The 25,060-nt window shown below is 43.6% G+C and overlaps 1 protein-coding gene across 1 annotated transcript in view; it reads right to left on the reverse strand.

Annotated features, from left to right (window-relative positions):
• The window catches only part of LOC126298652 (uncharacterized), a 107,218-nt gene extending 85,662 nt beyond the window's left edge, over positions 1 to 21,556 (reverse strand). Inside the window, exon 1 of the mRNA XM_049990106.1 lies at positions 20,914 to 21,556. Within this exon, the coding sequence (XP_049846063.1) occupies positions 20,914 to 21,161 (248 nt within the window). The 5' untranslated portion in view covers positions 21,162 to 21,556. The remainder of the gene's footprint in view (positions 1 to 20,913) is intronic.
• Positions 21,557 to 25,060: the final 3,504 nt, after the last annotated feature.

A 25,060-nucleotide genomic window follows, 5' to 3' on the forward strand; every position in this document is an offset into this window, starting at 1 on the left:
CTCTTCAGCGTTTGTATGAGGAAATTATTCTCTTGTTCTCTATTATCCCCCAAGTACAGAGTAAATTAATACAACATTGAGCAGTTGATTCCCTGCAATTGCATGTTTTACTAAAATATATGTACAGTTTGGACCGGCGTCCTTTTTGCTACCTCTCAACAACTAAACTGCCTGACAAAAAGAAAATGTGAAGCACTCAGAAGACGTGATTGTTCGTTGAAGTACCCTCGTTAAATTTCACACCAAAATTTGTGAAGGAGACTCGAAAATTAATCTCGTGATTGAAAACCGAACACTTTTTTGTACAAATTATATTGGTTCTTGGATTTCTGAGTAAGTTGTATGTACCTGGAGATAAGGAGCACACATAGTAAGACTTTTAAACGCTTTCCTGAGAAGTCCAGGGGAGAATATGAGGCGACTAATTAACACTGAAAATGTAATTGAACTCCAGACTGCTGTGAACAAGAATTGAGGAAATTGTTATTCTTATTTAGTACCAAAGCTATCAGATTCGATACATGTATTTCAAAGACGGTAGGATATGAGTTGTTTTCAGTTAAGTCTTAGCGTTTTATCCATTCGGGAAATTCTGATAGCTTACTGTACCGTTTCATACGCGTAGAGTTCCTAATAACTCTTGACAAAATTATATCTAACTAAATAAGTCGGCAATGAAGACAGTACCAAGAGTACTACATTGATGCACAATGCAAAATACCACCAATACAAAAGAAATTTTTTTATGTTCTGAAAGTGATCGGTAGATTGATTGCGAGTGCAGGACAAAGATGTGCGTAAATATTTACGTAGTGGGATACTGTCTGTCTGTCTTCTTCTTCTTCTTCTTCTTCTTCTACATGATAAGGCCCTGTGGACCACACGCTGCTACAAATATTCTGTTCATTGCTCCTATCCGCCATCCGTCGAAAACTATTGATGTCTGGATGAAATATTCATGGAGGCCATCCCTACAACGCTTCTCGGGTCTCCCTGGTGGTCTCTTTCCTGTAGGTGTGAAATCCAGGAGCTTCCGAGGCCATCTTTGATTTTCCACCCAGGTTACATGGCCGGCCCACTGTACTCGTTTTGCTTTCACAGATCCCGCTATGTTGGGCTGCTGGTATACTTCATCAAGCTCTTAGTTTTGACTGATCCCCCATTCTCCCTTGCCTGGATCCAGAACTGGACGGAAGATCTTTGAAACAATTTTCTCTCAAAAACTAGGAGCTTATGGAAGTCCTGTTTCCCGATACTCCATGTCTCACAGCAATATAGAACAACAGGCTGGATCAGGGTTTTGAATATTCGAATCTTTAACTGTTTGAAGAGATATGTGGACCGAAGGCGTTGTGCTAGGCCGTGATAAGATTGGTTTTCTGCTTGTATTTTGGCATTGATCTCTGCATCACGTAACAAGGTGTCAGTGAAAAGTTCCCCTAGGTATTTAAATTGATGCACTGTCTTGTAGGACTGTACTCCCACCTGCATCGATTTTAGATTACCAGCAGTCTGGGTTTGACCACGTGTCATAACGAGGTACTCTGTGTTGGGTCTTTTATGTTTATGTTTAGCCTAAATTTTCTGGCAGGCTCCTTTAGCGCTCTGGTCATTTCCTCCAACTCCTCTTCAGACCTAGAAACGATGCTGTCTGTGTGGCCGATAAATTATCGACTATAGGAACGTGAGGCAAACATTATGCGTCAATCCATAACGCATTTAAAAATACTTAATTTTGTTATTAAACTCAATAAGTTGAAAATTAACATACACCATCAGGGAGAAGATGCCACATTTGCTTGTCGTAATTCGATTAATTTTATGATGGGCACTTTTTACTCTTCTAAATATACTGTATCGCTAACCACAGCGGAATTTTAGTTGTGGGTCACTGTTATCTTTCTGTTATTTATCCTGTGGTTTATTTTATACATTCCATTTATACATTTATACCTTACTTTATACACATACATTCATTTTATACATTTCACCTCTGCAGTGACATCTGCACTGCCCTCATTTTTGTGCTATTTATTATCAAGAACTGAAGCTGGAACCTATCTGTGTGCATTCCTTGTCTTCACCAAGGAACACTGCCAATTTTGCTGTCTTGAGTAGGTGTGGGGGAGGGGAGTGGTTGTACAAGCAACAGACTCCAAGCAGCCAGAGCACTGTCAGCGTCTCGGCATGACGTCACTTCTGTTTCGGGTGGGTACAGCGATTGACACATTCCTGACAGATTCCTGACAACCTCGGGCTACTGACCTAGCTGAGGATGCAACTTGTCAGCAGCTGATTTGCTTCGCCCACTTTCTTGGTGAAATCGAAGTGCTCCAGTAGGCTCTCTCTTACCAAATATAACTTCATAAATACTTATGAAATATTAGCATGTCATCCAGAGTTCATTAGTGTTGAAGTGATAAAATGAATAGCAATTACGTATTCCTAATTCCAATGCCATCTGCGCTTCTCTCGATCTACTCTTCTGCTACCTTACATATGTCTCTGGGTTGGTTGTGCCTGGCGGGCTGAAAGTATTTTGAAAATTTATTCTCCCAAATATTTCAAACACTTGAAAGATTGCGCTTGTTAGATAGCGCTGAGGTCTCCTTCCGCTGTATGCGTTGCTTATCAATGTTTAAGTGTAGTTTATATTTCCATATTTCGAAGCCTATTATTACACCTTTGTATAGACTACTTAAGTAGTGCCGATCGATTGGTATCGTAGCTGTTTACTGACCCGTTCTGCATTCGGGAAGTCAAGCCTACTTCAGACCGAAGCCCCCTATCGGTTTAAAGACTGTCGCTAACGTGGCAGACGCTCTGTAGGACTGAGCCATGGAGGACACAGAGGATAGTGCGACTGCAGGGACTTACCTCTGAGACGCCCCCCACGACACCCACACTGCCATCTTACTGTCCACACACTACGTTTGTTGTGGCCGTACCCGCTATACTCATTACTCGCGGCAGCCAATCTACCGATTCTCGTAACTGTTTGAGCCATCAGAGTGCATCCGCGGTGACGAGGATTATCGGCCGGTAAGCCTTATCTATATGAAGACATGTCCGAATGAACAGATATCATCTTCATATATTGATGTATGAAATATTAACGTTCGTCTACTTGGAGACCATGTGCTGCCATTCACGAAATTAAATGTTCCCAAAGAACGTTGGAATTTTATACAGGTCAATGCGCCATTTCACCGGTCACAATTCTTCACGATTGTTTTGATGAACGTTCTGGACAAATCGAGTGAACGATTTCGTCACCCAGATGTACCGGCATCAGTCCCATCGAACACTTATGGGCCGTACCCGAGAGGTCAATTCACAAACATAATCCTGCAGGTGAAACAGTTTGGCAGTTATGGACTGCTATAGAAGCAACATGATAAAATATTTTTGCATGGGACTTCCAGCGAACTGTTGAGTCAATACCACATCGAGCTACTGCATTACGTCTCGCAAAAGGAGGTCCGACACAATATTAGCAGGTATCGTATGACATTTGTCACTGAAGTGTAAACAGGAGGTTTTCTTTTTCTATGATCACTATTTGTACTATGCTGTGTCAGTATTAATACACCGCACCCCTGGTTGATGTAGACTAATAAAAGTGGTGCTCAAGAATTAATTTTTGTTTTTTCAAGTAAGTGTTCATAACATGCTTTTTGGCTAATTTTTTGAGAAGTCTTACATCTCATTTTGGCAATTTTCCACGTAGGATTTTCTCTCGTCTTTCAGATCCTACGCAAGAAATATTTCATTTTGATATAGGGTCCAATACTAACCGTAGAAACATAATTGCTGTCGTTGAGAATGCCACTAGTTAAATGTCTGTCTTGCATTTTGTCGTGTTCCACGGCGCGCACTCGTTAAACTGAAACATTTGCCACTATTTGCACGTTTTCACTGTCACACAGAATTATGTTACGGTTATTATTGTATCGGTTTTCAAAGGCTCATGAACCATCGATTTTGGCATCTGTCTCTGCACAGAATAATGAGAATATACGAGTTGTGATCGGAAAGTGTTAAGAATGGACTTGTAATTGTACAGTGGTGGTACTTACATGCTACTGTGATGCATCTCCTTCAACATAATCCCCTTCTTGCTGAACACACCGACTCCAACGGTGTTTCCACTTCTGGAAACATTCCTGGAAATTTTTTACTAAAGTATGGTAAGGACGCTCTCCGTATTGGCCTGGATCTATGTTTACATCTACATGACTACTCTACAATTCACATTTAAGTGCTTGGCAGAGGGTTCATCGAACCACAATCATACTATCTCTCTACTATTCCACTCCCGAACAGCGAGCGGGAAAAACGAACACCTAAACCTTTCTGTTCGAGCTCTGATTTCTCTTATTTTATTTTGATGATCATTCCTACCTATGTAGGTTGGGCTCAACAAAATATTTTCGCATTCGGAAGAGAACGTTGGTGACTGAAATTTCGTAAAAAGGTCTCGCCGCGACGAAAAACGTCTATGCTGTAATGACTTCCATCCCAACGCGTGTATCATATCTGCCACACTCTCTTCCCTATAACGTGATAATACAAAACGAGCTGCCCTTTTTTGCACCCTTTCGATGTCCTCCGTCAATCCCACCTGGTAAGGATCCCACACCGCGCAGCAATATTCTAACAGAGGACGAACGAGTGTAGTGTAAGCTGTCTCTTTAGTGGACTTGTTGCATCTTCTAAGTGTCCTGCCAATGAAACGCAACCTTTGGCTCGCCTTCCTGACAATATTATCTATGTGGTCCTTACAACTGAAGTTGTTCGTAATTTTAACACCCAGGTACTTAGTTGAATTGACAGCCTTGAGAATTGTACTATTTATCGAGTAATCGAATTTCAACGGATTTCTTTTGGAACTCATCTGGATCATCTCACACTTTTCGTTTATTTAGCGTCAACTGCCACCTGACACACCATACAGCAATATTTTCTAAATCGCTTTGCAACTGATACTGGTCTTCGGATGACCTTACTAGACGGTAAATTACAGCATCATCTGCGAACAATCTAAGAGAACTGCTCAGATTGTCACCCAGGTCATTTATATAGATCAGGAACAGCAGAGGTCCCAGGACGCTTCCCTGGGGAACACCTGATATCACTTCAGTTTTACTAGATGATTTGCCGTCTATTACTACGAACTGCGACCTTCCTGACAGGAAATCACGAATCCAGTCGCACAACTGAGACGATACCTCATACCTCCGCAGCTTGATTAGAAGTCGCTTGTGAGGAACGGTGTCAAAAGCTTTCCGGAAATCTAGAAATACGGAATCAACTTGAGATCCCCTGTCGATAGCGGCCATTACTTCGTGCGAATAAAGAGCTAGCTGCGTTGCACAAGAGCGATGTTTTCTGAAGCCATGCCGATTACGTGTCAATAGATCGTTCCCTTCGAGGTGATTCATAATGTTTGAATACAGTATATGCTCCAAAACCCTACTGCAAACCGACGTCAATGATATAGGTCTGTAGTTAAATGGATTACTCCTACTACCCTTCTTGAACACTGGTGCGACCTGCGCAATTTTCCAATCTGTAGGTACAGATCTATCGGTGAGCGAGCGGTTGTATATGATTTCTAAGTAGGGAGCTACAGTATCAGCGTAATCTGAAAGGAACCTAATCGGTATACAATCTGGACCTGAAGACTTGCCCGTATTAAGCGATTTGAGTTGCTTCGCAACCCCTAAGGTATGTACTTCTAAGTAACTCATGCTAGCAGATGTTCGTGTTTCAAATTCTGGAATATTCCATTCGTCTTCCCTGGTGAAGGAATTTCGGAAAACTGCGTTCAATAACTCCGCTTTAGCGGCACAGTCGTCGATAACAGTACCATCGGCACTGCGCAGCGAAGGTATTGACTGCGTCTTGCCGCTTGTGTACTTTACATACGACCAGAATTTCTTCGGATTTTCTACCAAATTTAGAGACAATGTTTCGTTGTGGAACCTATTAAAGGCATCTCGCATCGAAGTACGTGCCAAATTTCGCGCGTCTGTAAATTTTAGCCCATCTTCGGGGTTTCGCGTTCTTCTGAACTTCGCATGCTTTTTCCGTTGCCTCTGCAACAGAGTTCGGACCTTTTTTGTGTACCACGGGGGATCCGTTCCATCTCTTACCAATTTATGAGGTATGAATATCTCAATTGCTGTTGCTACTATATCTTTGAATTTGAGCCACATCTCGTCTACATTCAATACAGCCAAACTGCTTCCCTTTCAGTGAAAATATCTGTTTAGGAAACAGATAGAAGTCTGCAGGGGTAAAATCAGGTGTTGTGGCGATTGTGGAAGCACAGTAATTTTGGATTTGGTCAGAAATCCAACAGTGGAGAAGGCACAATGAGCCAGAGCATTGTCATCGTGCAGCAGCCAACTCAAGTCTTTCAAAAATGCAGGCCTTTTCTTCTTCCGCACCTTTACGCGCAAACGCTCATGGTCACATTTGTAGTACTCCTGGTTAATTATCTGTCCTCCAGGGGTAAATTTATGATAAACAATATTGGTAGAATCGGAGAAAATCACCAACGCCGTCTTTGCCTTCGCCCAACTTTGCCGTGTTTTTTTTTTCGGTCGTGATGAACTTGGAGTCTTCCACTGCGCAGACTGCACCTTGGTTTCAGGACCATATCCGTACACCAACGATTCTTCAATTGTAATTACCCTAATTAAAAAATATAGCTCATTTTTATCCCGATTAATCAGTGCCTATCGCACTTCAAGTCGGTATCGTCTCTGGTCAATTGACCACATTTCCCGAATGAATTTTGGAGACACCCGACGCATGTTCAGTTAATCCATTAAAATTGACTGACCTGCATAGAAATTTAAATTAAGTTCATCAGGCATCTCTCTAATTGTAAGTCTATGATCAGAGTGCATTAAGTCGCGAACTTTCACAACATTTTCGTTTGTTTTTGAGGTGGAAGGATGTCTGAACCGTGGTTCATCTTCCATTTTTTCGCAGCCATTTTTAAATCTGTTGAAACAGATAACAACATTTGACTGGCTCACACAATTATCTCCAAAAGCTGTTTTTAATAGTTCGTAAGTCTCAAAAGCTGATTTCCCATTTTTAGAACAGAGGGCATTCAAGGACAAGACAACTACTCACTCACCCACCCGCAGGTCTACCTACCCTCCAAACCAGTAATCGGTACCGGATCTATTCTTAAAACATTCCAATCACACCTCGTAGTTTCTGTACTCGTGGCCTGCTTAGAACAACGTCTAACTTTACACGAAGTTTCAAGTAGTATGTGTCACTGCTTCTTGTATATATAAGCAATAATGGATTCACGAAATGTATGTCTTTGAAAGATCTAGAGTTAATGTTTCGCTGTCCGCTGACTGTAAGCCTGCTCTTCGGGTACTTCTTGGTAAACTTGTGTCATCAGAATCCTTCACATTTTTTGAAAAATCGTTCATTTCCCTTGAAATTTGATTTATGGTCAAGATCAGGAGAAGTTAAGCAATATATATTCAGTGGTACCAAATTTAATATTTCTCAACTCTCAATATCGCTTTATAGCTGACATATCATTTGATAATCGGAAATTATCTTAATGTAATTAACGTGTGACGCCATCTGTACAAGTAGAATTACACCATCATAATGATCCTAGTAGCATGCCTTGATCTACACAATCAAAGGCCTTAGCAAGATTACAGAAAGTGTTAAGATAGTAACTTTCTGTTAGTTTGACAGTACTAAGACAGCATTTTTAATAAGAAAATCTGGTGCTACTGTTGAGAAGCCCATCTCAACTACTGTTAACAGATTACTTTCAGAATGGGTGTAAAGATTTCTAAAAAGAAATAACTTGGTTTTATGCACTTCTACAAGTGAGTGTCACCGTTACATGCAGGGTGGTCCATTGATAGTTACCGGACCAAATATCTCACGAAATAAGCGTCAAACGAAAAAACTACAAAGAAAGAAACTCGTCTAGCTTGAAGGGGGAAACCAGATGGCGCTATGGTTGGTCCGCTAGATGGCGTTGCCATAGGTCCAAATGGTTCCGATGGCTCTAATCACTATGGGACATAACTTCTAAGGTCATCAGTCTCCGAGAACTTAGAATTACTTAAACCTAACTAAACTAAGGACATCACACACATCCATGCCCGAGATAGGATTCGAACCTGCGACCGTAACAGTGGCGCGGTTCCAGACTGTAGTGCCTAGAACCGCTCGTCCACCCCGGCCGGCGCTGCCATAGGTCAAACGGATCACAAATCCGTTTTTTTAATAGGAACTCCCATATTTTATTACATATTCGTGTAGTACGTAAAGAAAGATGAATGTTTTAGTTGGACCACTTTTTTTGCTTTGTGATAGATGGCGCTGTAATAGTCACAAACGTATAAGTACGTGGCATCACGTAACATTCCGCCAGTGCGGACGGTATTTGCTTCGTATTGCACTACCTATGTTAAAATGGACCGTTTACCAATTGCGGAAAAGGTCGATATCGTGTTGATGTATGGGTATTGTGATCCAAATGGCCAACTGGTGTGTGCTATGTGTGCTGCTAGGTATCCTGGACGACATCATCCAAGTGACTGGACCGTTCGCCGTATATTTACGTAATATAAGGAAACAGGAAGTGTTCAGCCACATGTGAAACGTCAACCACGATCTGCAACAAATGATGATGCCCAAGTAAGTGTTTTAGCTGCTGTTGTGGCTAATCCGCACATCAGTAGCAGACAAATAGCGCTAGAATCGGGAATCTCAAAAACGTCGGTGTTGAGAATGCTACATCATCATCGATTGCACCCATACCATATTTCTATGCGCCAAGAATTGCACAGCGACGAATTTGAACGTCGTGTACAGTTCTGCCACTGGGCACGAGAGAAATTACGCGACGATAACAGATTTTTGCACGCGTTCTATTTAGCTACGAAGCGTCATTCACCAACAGCGGTAACGTAAACCGGCATGATATGCACTACTGGGCAACGGAAAATCCACAATGGCTGCGACAAGTGGGACATCAGCGACATTGGCGGGTTAATGTATGGTACGGCATTATGGGAGAAAGGATAATTGGCCCTCATTTTATCGATGGCAATCTACATGATGCAATGTATGCTGATTTACTACGTAATGTTGTACCGACGTTACTACAAGATGTTTCACTGCATGACAGAATGGCGATGTACTTCCAACATGATGGATGACCGGCACATAGCACGCGTGGGGTTGAAGCGGTATTGAATAGCATATTTCATGACAGGTGGATTGGTCGTCGAAGCACCATACCATGACCCGCACGTTCACCGGATCTGACGTCCCCAGATTTCTTTCTGTGGAGAAAGTTGAAGGATAATTGCTATCGTGATCCACAGACAACGCCTGACAACATGCGTCAGCGCATTGTCAATGCATGTGCGAACATTACGGAAGGCAAACTACTAGCTGTTGAGAGGAATATCGTTACACGTATTGCCAAATGGATTGAGGTTGACGGACATCATTTTGAGCAGTTATTGCAATAATGTGGTATTTACAGGTAATCACGCTGTAAGAGCATGCGTTTCAGAAATGATAAATTCACAAATTTACATGCATCACATTGGAACAACCAAAATAAAATGTTCAAACGTACCTACGTTCTGTATTTTAATTTTAAAAACCTACCTGTTACCAACTGTTCGTCTAAAATTGTGAGCCATATGTTTGTGACTATTACAGCGTCATCTATCACAAAGCGAAAGAAGTGGTCCAACTAAAACATTCTTATTTCTTTACGTAATACACGAATGTTTAATAAAAAATTAGGGGTTCCTATTTTTAAAAAACGCAGTTGATATCCGTTAGACCTATGGCAGTGCCATCTAGCGGGCCAACCATAGCGCCGTCTGGTTTCCCCCTTCAAGCTAGACGAGTTTCGTTCTTTGTAGTTTTGTCGTTTGACGCTTATTTCGTGAGATATTTGGCCCGGTCACGATCAATGGACCACCCTGATTATATACGAGGAGTGTTTATTAAGTAAGTACCGTTTTGAAATTGCTAAGATATCTCAATAACTTTATTTTGACATGAAAGCCTGTACCTTAATCTATTTTTCTACATAATGTCCGTCAATATTGAGGAACTTGTCATAACGTTGTTCCAGTTTTTGAATACCCTCCTCATACAAGTCTGCCGCCTGACTTGTTAACCACTGCATCACCACTGTTTTGACTTCGTCAGCCGGCGGGAGTGGCCGAGCGGTTCTAGGCGGTACGGACTACAACCGCGCGAGCGCTACGATCGCAGGTTCGTATCGTGCCTCGGGGATGGATGTGTGTGATGTCCTTAAGTTAGATAGGTTTAAGTAGTTCTAAGTTCTAGGGGACTGATGACCTCAGAAGATAAGTCCCGTAGTGCTCAGAGCCATTTAAACAATTTTGACAAGATTGGGGCTGTACGGAGGATGATCTAGAGTTGTGATGTGATCTTTAGTCTGATTCGCCACATGCGGACCGTTCAAGGAAAGTCTATGCACTGTCTAAACGTTTGGTTTCGTGTACATCGGTCAACCTTTTCGGTACTCAACATGCCCACAATTTTCGGTAATTCAAGTGCTCAGTCACAATGCCATAAAAACACTACGAGAAACATTAGGAAAGTCAACCCGCAAGGAGGAAATCGTACAGCGTCTGTTTTCTCTCACCTTATTGTCCACTTCCTGCACCAAACTTTCATTAACGATCGAAGGACTCTCACTCCGTTGTTCATCATGCACATTTGTGCGGCCATCTTTAAATGCTCTCACCCACTTTCTTATCATTCCATCACTCATGTTCCCTCCTTCAAGTGCACAGATCTCCCGATGAATATCGATCGCTTTTAGGCCTTATCACTAAGAAATCTTATAACAGCCTGTACTTCATAGTCGGCGGGACTCAAGATTATCGGAGGCATCTTAAACACTCAGTACAGAACGTAAACAAGGAAGAATCAGACTGAAATGGCGTCTTAGACAGAGGGTGGCATGTTGAAATGAATACATAATTTTAGTCCTTTATTTGAAATACGATTATAATCAGAAGACTTACGGGGTGAGTAACAAAGGATTTTTATTTGTTAGTATAGACGTTACTCTAAGTAAAATAATGGATCTGCTTCCGCAAATGGTTTTCTGTACTACGGTTTATAAGGGCTGTTATGAAGTCTTAGGATCAGTGGTAAATAATCTGAATTTGAAATAACCTTAGTCTTGCTATCTTTTTAAAGCTGAATGTCAACTGCCTTGACAAGTTTATTCATTTGGTACCTAATAATACTCGTAATGGGCTTTGCTTTCTACTTGAAATTTTTCACTTCTTGTGTGGAGTGTGTGAATTTTACCTTTCGGAATATGTAGAGGAACGTTGTTAGGATTCTTTGTAGTATAGTTCCAGTCTTGGTTGTGCTAGCTGCGTGCTTTATTTGTGGTGTTTTATTTGTGGCACTTTGTAGCACAAGGTTCTCTTGAATTCCAGTATCGTTATCTCCGGGCTCTAGTGAAGCAAAACTGATTTGGAAGTTGTCTTTGTTAAATAAATCTGATGTGATAACTTATTGGCTGGCATTTACCATTAATGGGTAGATCAACAATCCTTTTTTTCTTTTTTCTTTTTTTTTGAAATAGACTTTGTGATTTAGAAACTAATTATGAGCTGCTGTGAGCTTCTGATAAGCCTTTCGGTGTGAGACCCTCCACGCTCGCGCGAGCATGGTGACCAACTCAAAAGGTCTGCTTTCACCTCTGCATTGTTAGTATTTAGAATCGAGGAGATCGCAGGATCGAGGAACTGCGATGTTATCCGTACGTCTGGGAAGGGTTACCCACTAATACGGGTGCATCTGGATGATAGAAGTGGTCGAAAAAGCTGGACAGAGTCAAGCTTGAAAGAAGGGCGGTTTTAAGGGCAGAGGGAAAGAAGTGCCAAGGGAAAAAACTCCTTTGCGACAGTGTCAAGTTGGGTAGTAAGGGCAGCAGCGGTTTCTTGCTATCTGCGACAGATCGTGCAAGGTAAGGTTGTGTTAGCGGTTGGGTATCTACCATAGAAGCGATGCCAGATTGTCATAGAATGATCAGTCCTCTCGGGGAGGTGAGCGCTGCTGCTGCTGGGCCGACGATGTCTCCTGGGGCTGCAGCTGCTGCTGCTGCTGCTGCTCCTGTGACATAGCCATGTCGTTGTAGGTTTGGCAGTTCGATGGTTCTCGAAGGAACTGGCAGTGTGATATGTGTTGGGAGTTTGTTTGTGTGTCGTGTATGGCTTCCCCGCGATTGCCTCATGGCAGAGGCTCAGCTAGCAAGCTAGTCAGTGGCTGAAGTGCAGGGGCTCGCCTCACTGTGTCGTTTGCGTAGTTACGAAGTTACCATAGATGGTTAGTCCCTAAGGAGTGTTTTTGGGCGCTTGTGTTTCCATCTATGGTTGTGATTGCAGTTGCCCAGGTGTAGGATGCGAGGATTGTTCGAGTGACTTGATTTCTTGTACAGTCGCGTGACGCGTTTTTTGAATAACTCCTGGAGAGTCTCCAGTCGGTATTCTCGGTGAAAGTCCGCTGTCCGTGTGTATCAGGGAGCATTGCTTATGATACGTAATATCTTGTTCTGTTTTTTCTGAAGGCGGTCCAGGTGTATCGACCCTGCGTATCCTCAGACAAGAGCTGCGTATGTCATCAGGGGTCTAATCAGTGTCATTTATAATGTCCTAGACACCCTCATATTCAGAGTACTATTCCTGTTGAGCATAGGATAGAGTTGTCTGAGCCTCGCGTTTGCTCTGTTGGTCATGTATTATATGTGGTCCCCCCATGTGAGCTTCCGGTCTAGCCAATCACTGACGTATCTGACTTTCGCAGAGAAGCGTATTGGACTTCCATGTAGTGTTACTGGTCTGCATTTTGGTGTTTGCGCAGTAATTTCGGCCTGCGAGTGAACAGAACTGCCTCGCACTTGTCGAGGTTTACTTTAATACGCCAGTTCTCCAAGGTTCGACAGTTCTGAGTGCTGCCTGTAGTCTGCTACTAATGTTTGACGGTTTGCAGTCTTGCGTAAGGATGGTCGTGTCATCCGTGTAGATGGCAACCGTCGTGTATTGTGTCGTTGGAATATCATTGATGTAGCGATTAAACAAGAGGGGCCCTAGAATGCTTCCTTGGGGTACCCCTGCTTGGATAATATGTTGTGTCGATTGTTTACCCTGAATGTCAGTGTTGAAACTTCTGTTGGTGAGGTATGAGTGTGCGAGGCATGCGAGTCCGTCGGGGAACCCAGCGGCCGTGGGTTTGCGGATGAGGCCATTGTGCCAGAGACGATCGAAAGCTTTCTCGATGTCAAGGAACACTGACCCAGTTGCTTTGTTCGTGTTGTAGCGGTGTGTTATGTATTCTACGACTCTCAGTAGTTGTTGCTCCGGGCCCAGGGTGTCATTGTCAATGCAAAACTGAGTGAATCGTTTTAGAACCACCTTCTTAACGATCTTACTGAGCGCGCTCAACAGGCTGATGGGTCGGTAATTTTGTGGGAGGGAGTGGTCTTTCCCTGGCTTGCTGAGCGTCAAGACCTTGGCCGTCTTCCAAAAGGCCGGGAAGTATTGGTGTTTGAGTATGGCATTCGTAATGCAGGTGATATATTCTATGGCGTTGACCGTGAGTTCCTGCAAAACGCGGTTCTGAATGCCATCGTGACCCGTAGCTTTCCTAGATGTAGAGTGCATAATTGCCCATGTGATTTCGTTTGTTGTTGTGCGTCTGATTTCGGTGCGCACAGGCTGGGCTACAGGCTGTGTAAGCACCTGGTCAGTTTCAAGTGTGAACGCTGGGTCGGAGGGAGCCAGGTTCGGTGTGAAAGACGCTGCTGGTGTGGTGGCCATGAGCTCCGCCTTCTGCTCCGCGAAGCAGGCGGGGCCGTCCGGTCCCTGTAGCGTTGGGGTGCAGTGTTTTTCCCTGGTGAAGTGTCGGGATAGCTGCCACACTCCAGGAGGTGTGGTATCCATCCCAGCGAGTTTTTGATCCCACTGTGTTCTCAAATGCACTGGAACATTCAGTTCCACAGCGTATGGACGTTTGTTCACAAAATGCCGCTCGTAGGTGTGATCCACATGTAGTGTAAATGCATACTACTTAACCCACAAGTAGACGTAGTAAATTATATAATTTGAGTACCACCTTTTTGCAAATACACTATTTTTTTTTCTTTTTACGTAAACATGTTTCACCACCTCTGTACCATCAGCAGTGGATTATTGTTTACTGAAAACGCGATTTTACATTATATGGTTTTGCAAGACCAACTGTATGGTGTCCTGCACTGATAGTTTGTCGTCTTTTGTTGAGATCGGTCCTTCTTCGTTTAGGTTCCAAGGACACTGCACACACATATTAATGAACTTTGTGTAGTTTCTTTCTTTATAAACACCTTTTTACTTCTCAAAACGCGGTTTGCACTGTGTTCTTTCATTTCCGAACTCCGTCGGCGTTCAAAATTAACCCAGAAGTGGTCCTTCAAAACCATATACAGATGATGGCAAAGAGGTGCTGAAACATGTTTGGGTAAAAAGAGAAAATAATGTGTTTGTAAAAAGGCAGAACCCATATCCTATAATTTAACTGCAAATGGGGAAAGAAAGGACAAGAGCTGCAGATTCAAAAGATGAATAACTAGTAAATAAATTGTACGTGCTTTAAGGTCTTAATTCAAGCTCTGTTATTTTTTTCTATTGTATCTTCTGAAGGTGGCCACTGAGGCCCGCAACCGTTTGTATTTGTGCGATAAAAATGACTGTGCCAACAAATGGAACTCTATGAATCAGTCTTCTGTCTCGTTGAGTGGAATGTAGATTCTTTTCTTCAAAGCGGTATTTTATACAACCGGCCTCGCCACACCGACCAGTACTTTTTGCCAGGGGTGTGATGCCCGGTGCACGGCCGGTACGACGACTGACTGGCACAACTCCAGTAATAAATGTAGACTTTGAACAGACGTCTGTAGCTAAGGGAGAATTTTCAATATTTTTAGGTATGGCCATTGATGAGAGGTTAAACTGGAAGCAACACATTGATGGTCTGCTGAAACGTCTGAGTTCGGCTACGTATGCTATTAGGGTTATTGCAAATTTTGGTGATAAGAATCTCAGTAAATTAGCTCACTATGCCTACTTTCATTCACTGCTTTCGTATGGTATCATATTCTGGGGTAAATCATCGTTGAGTAGAAAAGTATTCATTGCTCAAAAACGTGTAATCAGAATAATTGCTGGAGCCCACCCACAGTCATCCTGCAGACAACTATTTAAGGATCTAGGGATCCTCACAGTAACCTCACAGTATATACACTCCTGGAAATGGAAAAAAGAACACATTGACACCGGTGTGTCAGACCCACCATACTTGCTCCGGACACTGCGAGAGGACTGTACAAGCAATGATCACACGCACGGCACAGCGGACACACCAGGAACCGCGGTGTTGGCCGTCGAATGGCGCTAGCTGCGCAGCATTTGTGCACCGCCGCCGTCAGTGTCAGCCAGTTTGCCGTGGCATGCGGAGCTCCATCGCAGTCTTTAACACTGGTAGCATGCCGCGACAGCGTGGACGTGAACCGTATGTGCAGTTGACGGACTTTGAGCGAGGGCGTATACTGGGCATGCGGGAGGCCGGGTGGACGTACCGCCGAATTGCTCAACACGTGGGGCGTGAGGTCTCCACAGTACATCGATGTTTTCGCCAGTGGTCGGCGGAAGGCGCACGTGCCCGTCGTCCTGGGACCGGACCGCAGCGACGCACAGATGCACGCCAAGACCGTAGGATCCTACGCAGTGCCGTAGGGGACCACACCGCCACTTCCCAGCAAATTAGGGACACTGTTGCTCCTGGGGTTTCGGCGAGGACCATTCGCAACCGTCTCCATGAAGCTGGGCTACGGTCTCGCACACCGTTAGGCCGTCTTCCGCTCACGCCCCAACATCGTGCAGCCCGCCTCCAGTGGTGTCGCGACAGGCGTGAATGGAGGGACGAATGGAGACGTGTCGTCTTCAGCGATGAGAGTCGCTTCTGCCTTGGTGCCAATGATGGTCGTATGCGTGTTTGGCGCCGTGCAGGTGAGCGCCACAATCAGGACTGCATACGACCGAGGCACACAGGGCCAACACCCGGCATCATGGTGTGGGGAGCGATCTCCTACACTGGCCGTACACCTCTGGTGATAGTCGAGGGGACACTCAATAGTGCATGGTACATCCAAACCGTCATCGAACCCATCGTTCTACCATTCCTAGACCGGCAAGGTAACTCGCTGTTCCAACAGGACAATGCACGTCCGCATGTATCCCGTGCCACCCAACGTGCTCTAGAAGGTGTAAGTCAACTACCATGGCCAGCAAGATCTCCGGATCTGTCCCCCATTGAGCATGTTTGGGACTGGATGAAGCGTCGTCTCACGCGGTCTGCACGTCCAGCACGAACGCTGGTCCAACTGACGCGCCAGGTGGAAATGGCATGGCAAGCCGTTCCATAGGACTACATCCAGCATCTCTACGATCGTCTCCATGGGAGAATAGCAGCCTGCATTGCTGCGAAAGGTGGATATACACTGTACTAGTGCCGACATTGTGCATGCTCTGTTGCCTGTGTCTATGTGCCTGTGGTTCTGTCAGTGTGATCATGTGATGCATCTGACCCCAGGAATGTGTCAATAAAGTTTCCCCTTCCTGGGACAATGAATTCACGGTGTCCTTATTTCAATTTCTAGGAGTGTATATTCACTTATGAAATTTGTTGTTAATAATCCAGCCCAGTTCAAAAGTAATAGCAGTGTGCATAGCTATAACACCAGGAGAAAGGATGATCTTCACTATGCAGGGTTAAATCTGACTTTGGCACAGAAGGGGGTAAATTATGCTGCCACAAAAGTCTTTGGTCACCTACCAAACAGCATCAAAAGCCTGACAGATAGTCAACCAACATTTCAAAATAAATTAAAAGAATTTCTAGATGACAACTCCTTCTACTCATTGGCTGAATTTTTAGATATAAATTAAGCATTAGTGTCATGCAATATTTTGTGTAATGTAATATCTTGTACAGACATCTTTCATTAACCTCACACGTTCCACATCATTACGAAGTGTCGTATGGAACAAGTATTAATCTAATCTAATCTAAACTAAACTAATCTACTCGGTTTCCCTACAACGCTCTTCTCAGAGGCTCCCTGGGTTTGTGCTTAGACACTAAACAACAACCCGCCTGCGTAACTGAAGACACACGCCAGCCACAAATGATTACAGACAAATGTGCCATTTTCACACGAGGAAAACTCAACGGTCGCGCCTCTTGCAGGAGTAGCAGAGCATGGGCTTTTTTTTTACCGACACGGAGCGAGCGTCGGCGGCATTCAGCGGCGCTACTGCAGTCACGCCGACACCTGATACCCAGGTGGGTACCCACCTCACCTTCTCTGCTACATCTCTCAACGTACCGTACTGTGGTCGTGGGTGCGCGCGTGCCTGCGAGCGTTTGTGTGTGTGTGTGTGTGTGTGTGTGTGTGTGTGTGTGTGTGTGTGTGTGTGTGTGTGTGTATGTGTGTGTGTGTGGGTGGGGGGGGGGCGAGGTGGCCGAGCGGTTCTAGGCGCTACAGTCTGGAACCGCGTGACCGCTACGGTCGCAGGTTCGGCAGACCGGATGGTCACCCATCCCAGCCCGACAGCGCTTAACTTCGGTGATGTGACGGGATTCGGTGTTACCACTGCGCCATGGCCGTTGCCTAAGTTGTCCAAAGTTCTGTCGCGTCCCAAGCGTGGGTTTTGCGAGGGATTGAGCGACACGGTTCGTAAACAGGAATTAGCCGGTTGACCTAATTGAGAGGGAGACTTTTGATCTGGCTAAGATGTTAAATTCCCTGGTGTGAAGGTACAAGGCTAGGATGTTGGTAGAAGTAAACTCGTATGGACGTTATAAAAGTTCTAATTTATTCATAAAGAATACAGATCACCCTAACTGCGTAGTGATTGTACCTACAGAATAGCCAAGCCCATTACAGAGACGGTGACTGACTTCCACCGTTCTGGCTGCCTGATAGAACTTTCCAGCACTTTGCTGCCCACACTAGCACCCTACGTCAGAGTCCCGCGGTCGCTGCCTAAACGCTCATCGGCGACTATCTCCAACTGTCTGCCTGCAGCCCGCCCTCAGCCCAAGTCGGCTGCTACTCACGCTGACTACCGTCGCTGCCTAAACCCGAGAGAGAGAGATCCCCGGAGCGGCGTGCCTCCGAGTTTTGTTAGCTCTTCCCCTTCGACCCCGCCAGCGCTTGGCATGACGTAGCGTCGAGTGCAACTTTTCCTTATAAGGGATTGTTTTAGTATTAACTTCAGTACTTTTCTTCAGAAGCTGGGTGGAGGGGTAGAGGGGCCTCTCCCTATATGGTCACGCACTGCGTCCTGAGCCCTTCATTGGCTCCTCATGACGTAGTGCGGTCCCCACCTAGGGCCCTCTTTCTTTCTCTCTCCGCTCCCAGACTTCTCCCTCTAGCCAAGAGTGTTGATACTGCAAGTTATTGCTTATTAAGGGACCTGCCCAGAGCGCCCTGTTTATCTTAATAGCTGAGTCTGCTTCCTTGCTTATCACGCGCAGCTGCCTGGCCGCTTGGACCGCCGCCTCAGCTATCTGGCTGCGTCGTTATCTTTTGTGACCCCTCTGACACGCCTGGCGTCCCCTGTTAACTCTATCTCCCCGTATGATTTCTGGTGTATCGTCTGAGAACAACTGCATTTAGACTTGGCTTTTCTGCGGTTACAACACCTCCCCCGCCAGGGAAATTGGCGTTACTCCTCAGAGTAGCGTCAATTGTGACTTTTTTTTTCTATTACATGCTTTACAGATTTGTTTATTACATTAGCATCTGATATGTTATATTTTTCATTTTCATTTAGTAAAGTCAAATTCATTAAACACACAATAATACAATTACATTATACATGCCTAACATTCAGTTATGTCAAAAGCATTTGCATTAAAATCAAAAGACACTTTCATTGATACATACATTCACATTTCAATTAGAATTACATTTCAAATACAGTTACATTTCAATTACACATTTCAAATACAGTTACATTTCAATTACATATTTCAAATACAGTTATTTAACGTCTGTTTCTGAAAGCGACCGTATCACCTTGGTCTTTTCCACATCTTTCATAAATTACTATCTCTTCAGTTTCTTTATTACTGTGTCTTCTAGCTGAACTAGTCTCTGGGTATTGGTTCACTATGGTATTTCTTATACATACTTTTCCACAACAATCACTGTCTTCAAAATATTTCCATATACTTTTAAAACAGTCTTTACAACATTTACAGTTTTTACAACAGCATGTTATTATGATTAGAATAACTATTGATATGGCTACATACGTAGTTATGGAGTAATGTGTGAAGTACCTGGAGTACTTCATTTCCTCCTCTTGTCTCTCTACCATCTTCTGGACATCATCCAGTCTTTTTCCTGCGACTTTCAAGTCGTCTAACTGTGTTATTACCTGGTCCAATGGCAAATCTAATGCTAACGTTGAGACATTCCTTTTTTCCTTGTTTACCACGCAACAATCGAATTCTAGATTGATCTGCGGAACTATGTCTTTCTTCGTCACATTACTCTGAATCACTCTATCTGTTTGTATGAACACTCTAGTGCCATACCCCTTACATTTACCGTAAAAACTAATTTTTCCTACCCCTTTTATTACTAGGTCCTTTGGTGGTTCCCTTCCACACAATACTGTTAAGCCTTCTTCCTTCGGTGCTACATATAGCCATTCGTTACTGTTTAGATGAGTCCAAAGGCTCTGATTCAGTGCGACTATTTTTCGCACACAATCTTCCGGAATTTCTCTTACCGGTTGCAACAATTTGGCTTCGCACTCTTCGTGGTCGAATGTTGACAGCAAGGCGAATGCTTGTTTGCACAGTCTCCTATTTTTACTTAGCTCCTTACATTTTAGTTCCTCCGCAGAAAGTTTCGCGTACTGCCTTTTGGATTCATCTATTAGTAAGAATTCTTTCTCTGGCTGTATGTACACATATTTACCTTTCATGTTTGGAATTTCTTTTGGTAGTGGGAGTACTCTATACAAATTGAAATTGTTATTATCTATTAATGGAATATTAATTACATATCCTAGTATGCTACCCGAGATGAAAACATCTAAATCAATTATTCTTAACAATAGATAACCTGAGGACTCCGTAAGAGGAACAGGAAACTTTACATCTTTTAGTTCTTCCCGTATTAAACTTAGGTATTTTACAATTTGGACTGGATTAATTATATGAGGCTGTAGTATTCCCTTCTGAGCATTTACAATGGCATTTATCATTTGTTCGTATTCCTCTTCGATCTGACCAAACACTGCCGATAGTTGTAATACTTGCTCTGTTACTGTGGCGAAGGACGCTACACGTTTAAACCCTATATCGGTTTCCTTCACGTATTCCTTCATGAATCGTTCTAGTCTTTGCATACCTGTCTTCTGAACGTGCTCATTTGACTCTAGTGTATATACCGTCCTGTTTACTCCCGCCAATGTGGCTCTTACCACTGCCACCTGTTCCTTTGTTAGCCTCAACAACCCTTCTGAGTTTTTCTCCATAGCGTCTATTCTTTCCTTATAGTATGCTGCATCTGCTTCGTCCAACGTCCCGAACAGTATTTTACTTACCTGCCCGACGAAGTTGAATACTCCTCTCTTCCTTCTGGTCTCGTGTTTCGTTAGCTGCTGTACTAAAAGTTGCAATCCTGTGATTTTTTCCACATGATGGGTTACTTGTTGGTCTAGTACCCTGCATTCTATTAATCCTACATTTAGTTGTGTTAGTGTTTCTCGGCACCTTTGTACCGCTGCCCTACCATACCTCTCTGCATTCTGAAACCTTTCTGTTATTATATCTAGATTTACGTATGTGACTATTCTCCATGTGGTACTGTATATTTCTACCTGTCCTCTATTATCGTAATATAGTCCTGATGAACTCGGAAATGGCGTCACTTGGTACTCATTTGTTGCATGCTCTGATGCAGTGATGTAGTATGCTGTTATCACTATGACGAATTTCACGACCTGCCACTTGAGTGCCATACCTGAAATTTAAAAGAATTGTTTCAGCCTGTTGGCATGTACTTTTGTTCCCTTATTTCTTTTAACTTTTATTACTACGTTAGGACCTTCCACTTTTACTACCTCAAATGGACCTCTCCATTGTGAATCTAATTTCCGAGATCTACCCCGTCTCACCGACTCATCGTGCAGTAATACTTTATCTCCTACCTTGAAGTTTTTTGGATTTTGTTTCATGTCATACTGTTCCTTACTGATTTTCTTACTTCTTATAATCGAGTCTCTGGCCACTCTGTGGGCTTCCTGCATTCTCGCTCTTAGTTTATTTACATACATTTCATAATTGTAACTTACCTGCTGTGTTTCTTGCTGCAGTACTCCTGGTATGTTAACCTTTCTTCCGTATAGTAATTCAAATGGTGTGTATCCTGTGCTGCTGTGTGGTGTAGTGTTGAACACAAAAATTGCATACGGTACCCATTTGTCCCAAGAACTTTGATCTCCTGTTACAAAGTGTCTGAGATACTCTACAATAGTTCTATGACTTCTTTCTAGTGCACCATTTGATTCAGGGTGGTACGCTGTAGTATTTATACGCTTTACCTTCAACAATTTACATACACTTTTAAATACAACACTCAGAAAGTTAGACCCTTGATCTGTTAATAATACTGATGGAATTCCATACCTTAATACTACGTTTTCCACAAATGCCTCAGCTACTGTTTCGGCATCTTGTTTGTCAATTGGGATTGCTAAGGTAAATTTACTCAGATCGTCTTGGAATGTTAACATGTACCTTTTTCCTGTATTAGATACATCTAGTGGACCCACTATATCCATCGCACACTTTCCGAATACTGTTTCTGCTGTGTCTGTAATTTCTAAGGGCATCCTAGTTTTCATTTGCGTGTTTTAATTCTTTGGACACGATGGGCATTTCCTAATGTAATTTTCAATGTCACGCTTCATTCCGCGCCACTGCTTGTATGCTTTAATTCTTTCGAGTGTCCTGTGCATTCCTTGGTGACCTCCCAAGGGATTGTCATGCATTTCCTTTAGTATATTTTCTTTTTCTTCGGGACTAATTTCCTCACCACTATCCGTTTCCTGTTCTATTTCACTCGACACTTGTGCTTGCCGCACGTTTACGGAACTTTCTTCCCCATTTGCTTTTGCTGCCGAGATCTCCGTCTCCACCTTCTGCTTCGCATCTATCTCTTCCTTCCCTTCATGCCTTATTCTACTCAGCGCATCCGCATTACTATTTAACTTTCCTGGCTTGTATATTACTTCATAATCATACTCCTCGAGTTTCAGTCTCCACTTCAGGAGTCTCGAACTCGGATCTTTGACACTAAATATCCACGTTAGTGGCTTATGGTCTGTCACTACAGTGAACTTTCTGCCATATACATATGGTCTGAACTGTTTTACTGCGTAAACTATAGCCAACAACTCTTTTTCCGTTGTGCTATAATTTAGTTCGGCTTTGTTCAATGCTCTGGATGCATATGCGATGGGCAAGTCTTCGCCAATCTTCTTACCTTGCGATAACACTGCACCCAAGGCTGCGTTACTCGCATCCGTTGTAATGATGAACGGTTTCGTAAAGTCAGGGTACTGAAGTAACGGAGGGTTTATTAATTTCTCTTTTAGTTCTTCGAACGCATTGTTCTGACGTTCGCTCCATCGGTACTCCACTCCCTTTTTTAAGAGCTCATGGAGAGGTTTCGCAATCTTGCTGAAGTTAGCAATGAAACGGCGGTAGTAACCTATCAATCCGAGAAACCCTTTTAGTTCCTTAGTTGTCTTTGGCTGTGGGAAGAACTTCACCTTCTCCACCTTCGCCATATCTGGTGATATTCCTTTGTCAGTGATGCAATGACCTAGGAAGATTACTTCCTTCCTCAGGAATTCACACTTGTCTGGTTGCAGCTTCAAATTGTGCTCTCGCAACCTGTCAAATATTTCCCGGAGCTTTTCGTTATGCTCCTGCAGGTTTTCCCCATAGCATACTATGTCGTCTAGATATACAAAGCATTTCACTCCTTGTAAACCTGCCAAGACTGTATTCATCAGTCTCTGAAAACATCCTGGGGCTCCCTTCAGTCCCATCGGCATTCGTTTGTATTCGTAATGCTGATAGTTTGAGCTAAATGCCGTTTTCTCTCTGTCCTTCTCGTCCGTCAATATTTGATGGTACCCGCTTGCGAGGTCAAGCGTCGAGAAGTACTTAGCTTGCCCTAACTGATCCAGTATCTCGGAGATATTCGGTAGTGGAAATGCATCGCCTACAGTGATATCATTTAATCGTCTGTAGTCCACTACGATTCTCCATTTCTGTTTGCCACTAGCGTCTAGCTTCTTTGGAACTAACAGTAACGGTGCGTTCCAAGCGCTCTTACTCTCGACAATTATGTCATCTCTTAGCATCTGCTCTATTTGCTCCCTTAGCACTTCCTTTTGCGCTTCCGGGATCCTGTACGGTCTAGCGTTTACTACCTTTCCCGCGTGTTCCGGTGCAATCGGTATTCTGTGCTTCACTGCGGAAGTATAGGACAGGTTGTCCCCTGGTAGATGAAATACATCTCCGTATTCCGCGCAAACCTCTGCTAGAGCGCTTTTCTCTTCAGCGTTCAAATGATCCATTCTTAATTGCCTTCGCAACACACTAGTACGACTTTCTGTCTTTCCTATGACATTAGTACAACATTTTACTTCGCGTATTTTCCCTACTTTTTCTAATTCTTCCGTCATTAACCTGACGTTTCCTAACTGCACTCTGTCTTCTGACAAGTTTAATGCACTTACTACGCATTTCCCATTTCGCACTTTTACTAACGCTTCAGGTACATGTACCCCTTGTGCAATCTCCTGCCTAGGAATAATTTCCTTTTCGATTCCCCTTTTTACATTTCCTTCCACCTTTAATAACATTATTTTTTCCTCTCGGGGCCCTATTTCCCCGCCTACTTCTGAATCTTGTTCGTTCTCATGTCCCTTTGGCTCTTCCTCTACTACTAAGGGTATATCTCGCCCTTTTAGTCTCACTATTTTACCTGCATAGTCTAACTTAACTCTATGCTCTGTCAAGAAATTTCTGCCTATCAGTCCGTCGTACGGAATATCTAATCCTCTCCCGTACACGTGAAATTTTTGCCCTACTTGCTCAGAACCGTCCACACTTAAGTGTACCTGTACCGTACCTATTGTGCTGACGGCCTCGCTGGTTACACCTTTTAGCCGAAGCCTTTCCGCTTCATTAATTGCAAGTGTACTATTTATCGGAATACTAATTCTCTTGAGCAGACACAACTGTGCTCCAGTGTCTATTAGCAACTTCAAATATCTTTTTAATTCTATGCAGTATAAAACCAAAACGTCATTTTCTGTTGCACAGTCGATTACCCTAACTGAGGGTTTACCTATCGCAACAAGGCCCGACTGTCTGGCCTTTCCGCCTCTTAGTTTCGCTGCACCACTTTACCGGTTTTGCTCGATACTGGCACCCTGCCTTTTCTCCATGCGTGCCAGGGCCCTGCGTGACAATCTTTCGCGTAATGTCCCGGCCGCTTACACTTGAAACAAGCAACGTCTTTTACCCTCGTACACGGACCTCCACAGTTCCCTGGTAGATTACATTGTGGGCACCTCCACTCTCGTAACCCTCCATCAGCTTCCCTATGATTTCCTCTAAAGTCTCTTGTATCTATCGGCTTAATTTTTCTTAATCTTACCCGGCATTCCGCGTCTGTATGTCCTGGCTTGTCGCACCCGTAACAAAAATTCGTAAACTCTTTGCCCGTCATTATCCGTACTCTTCCCTCTGGCCTATTCTTTCTACACTTGCTTGCCATGTGCCCTCTCAATCCACAATTGAAACATTTCAAATCTCTAATATCTCTGGTATTCTTCAC

Source organism: Schistocerca gregaria, chromosome 1, assembly GCF_023897955.1.
Source record: "Schistocerca gregaria isolate iqSchGreg1 chromosome 1, iqSchGreg1.2, whole genome shotgun sequence".
In the NCBI taxonomy this organism is placed as follows: domain Eukaryota; kingdom Metazoa; phylum Arthropoda; class Insecta; order Orthoptera; family Acrididae; genus Schistocerca; species Schistocerca gregaria.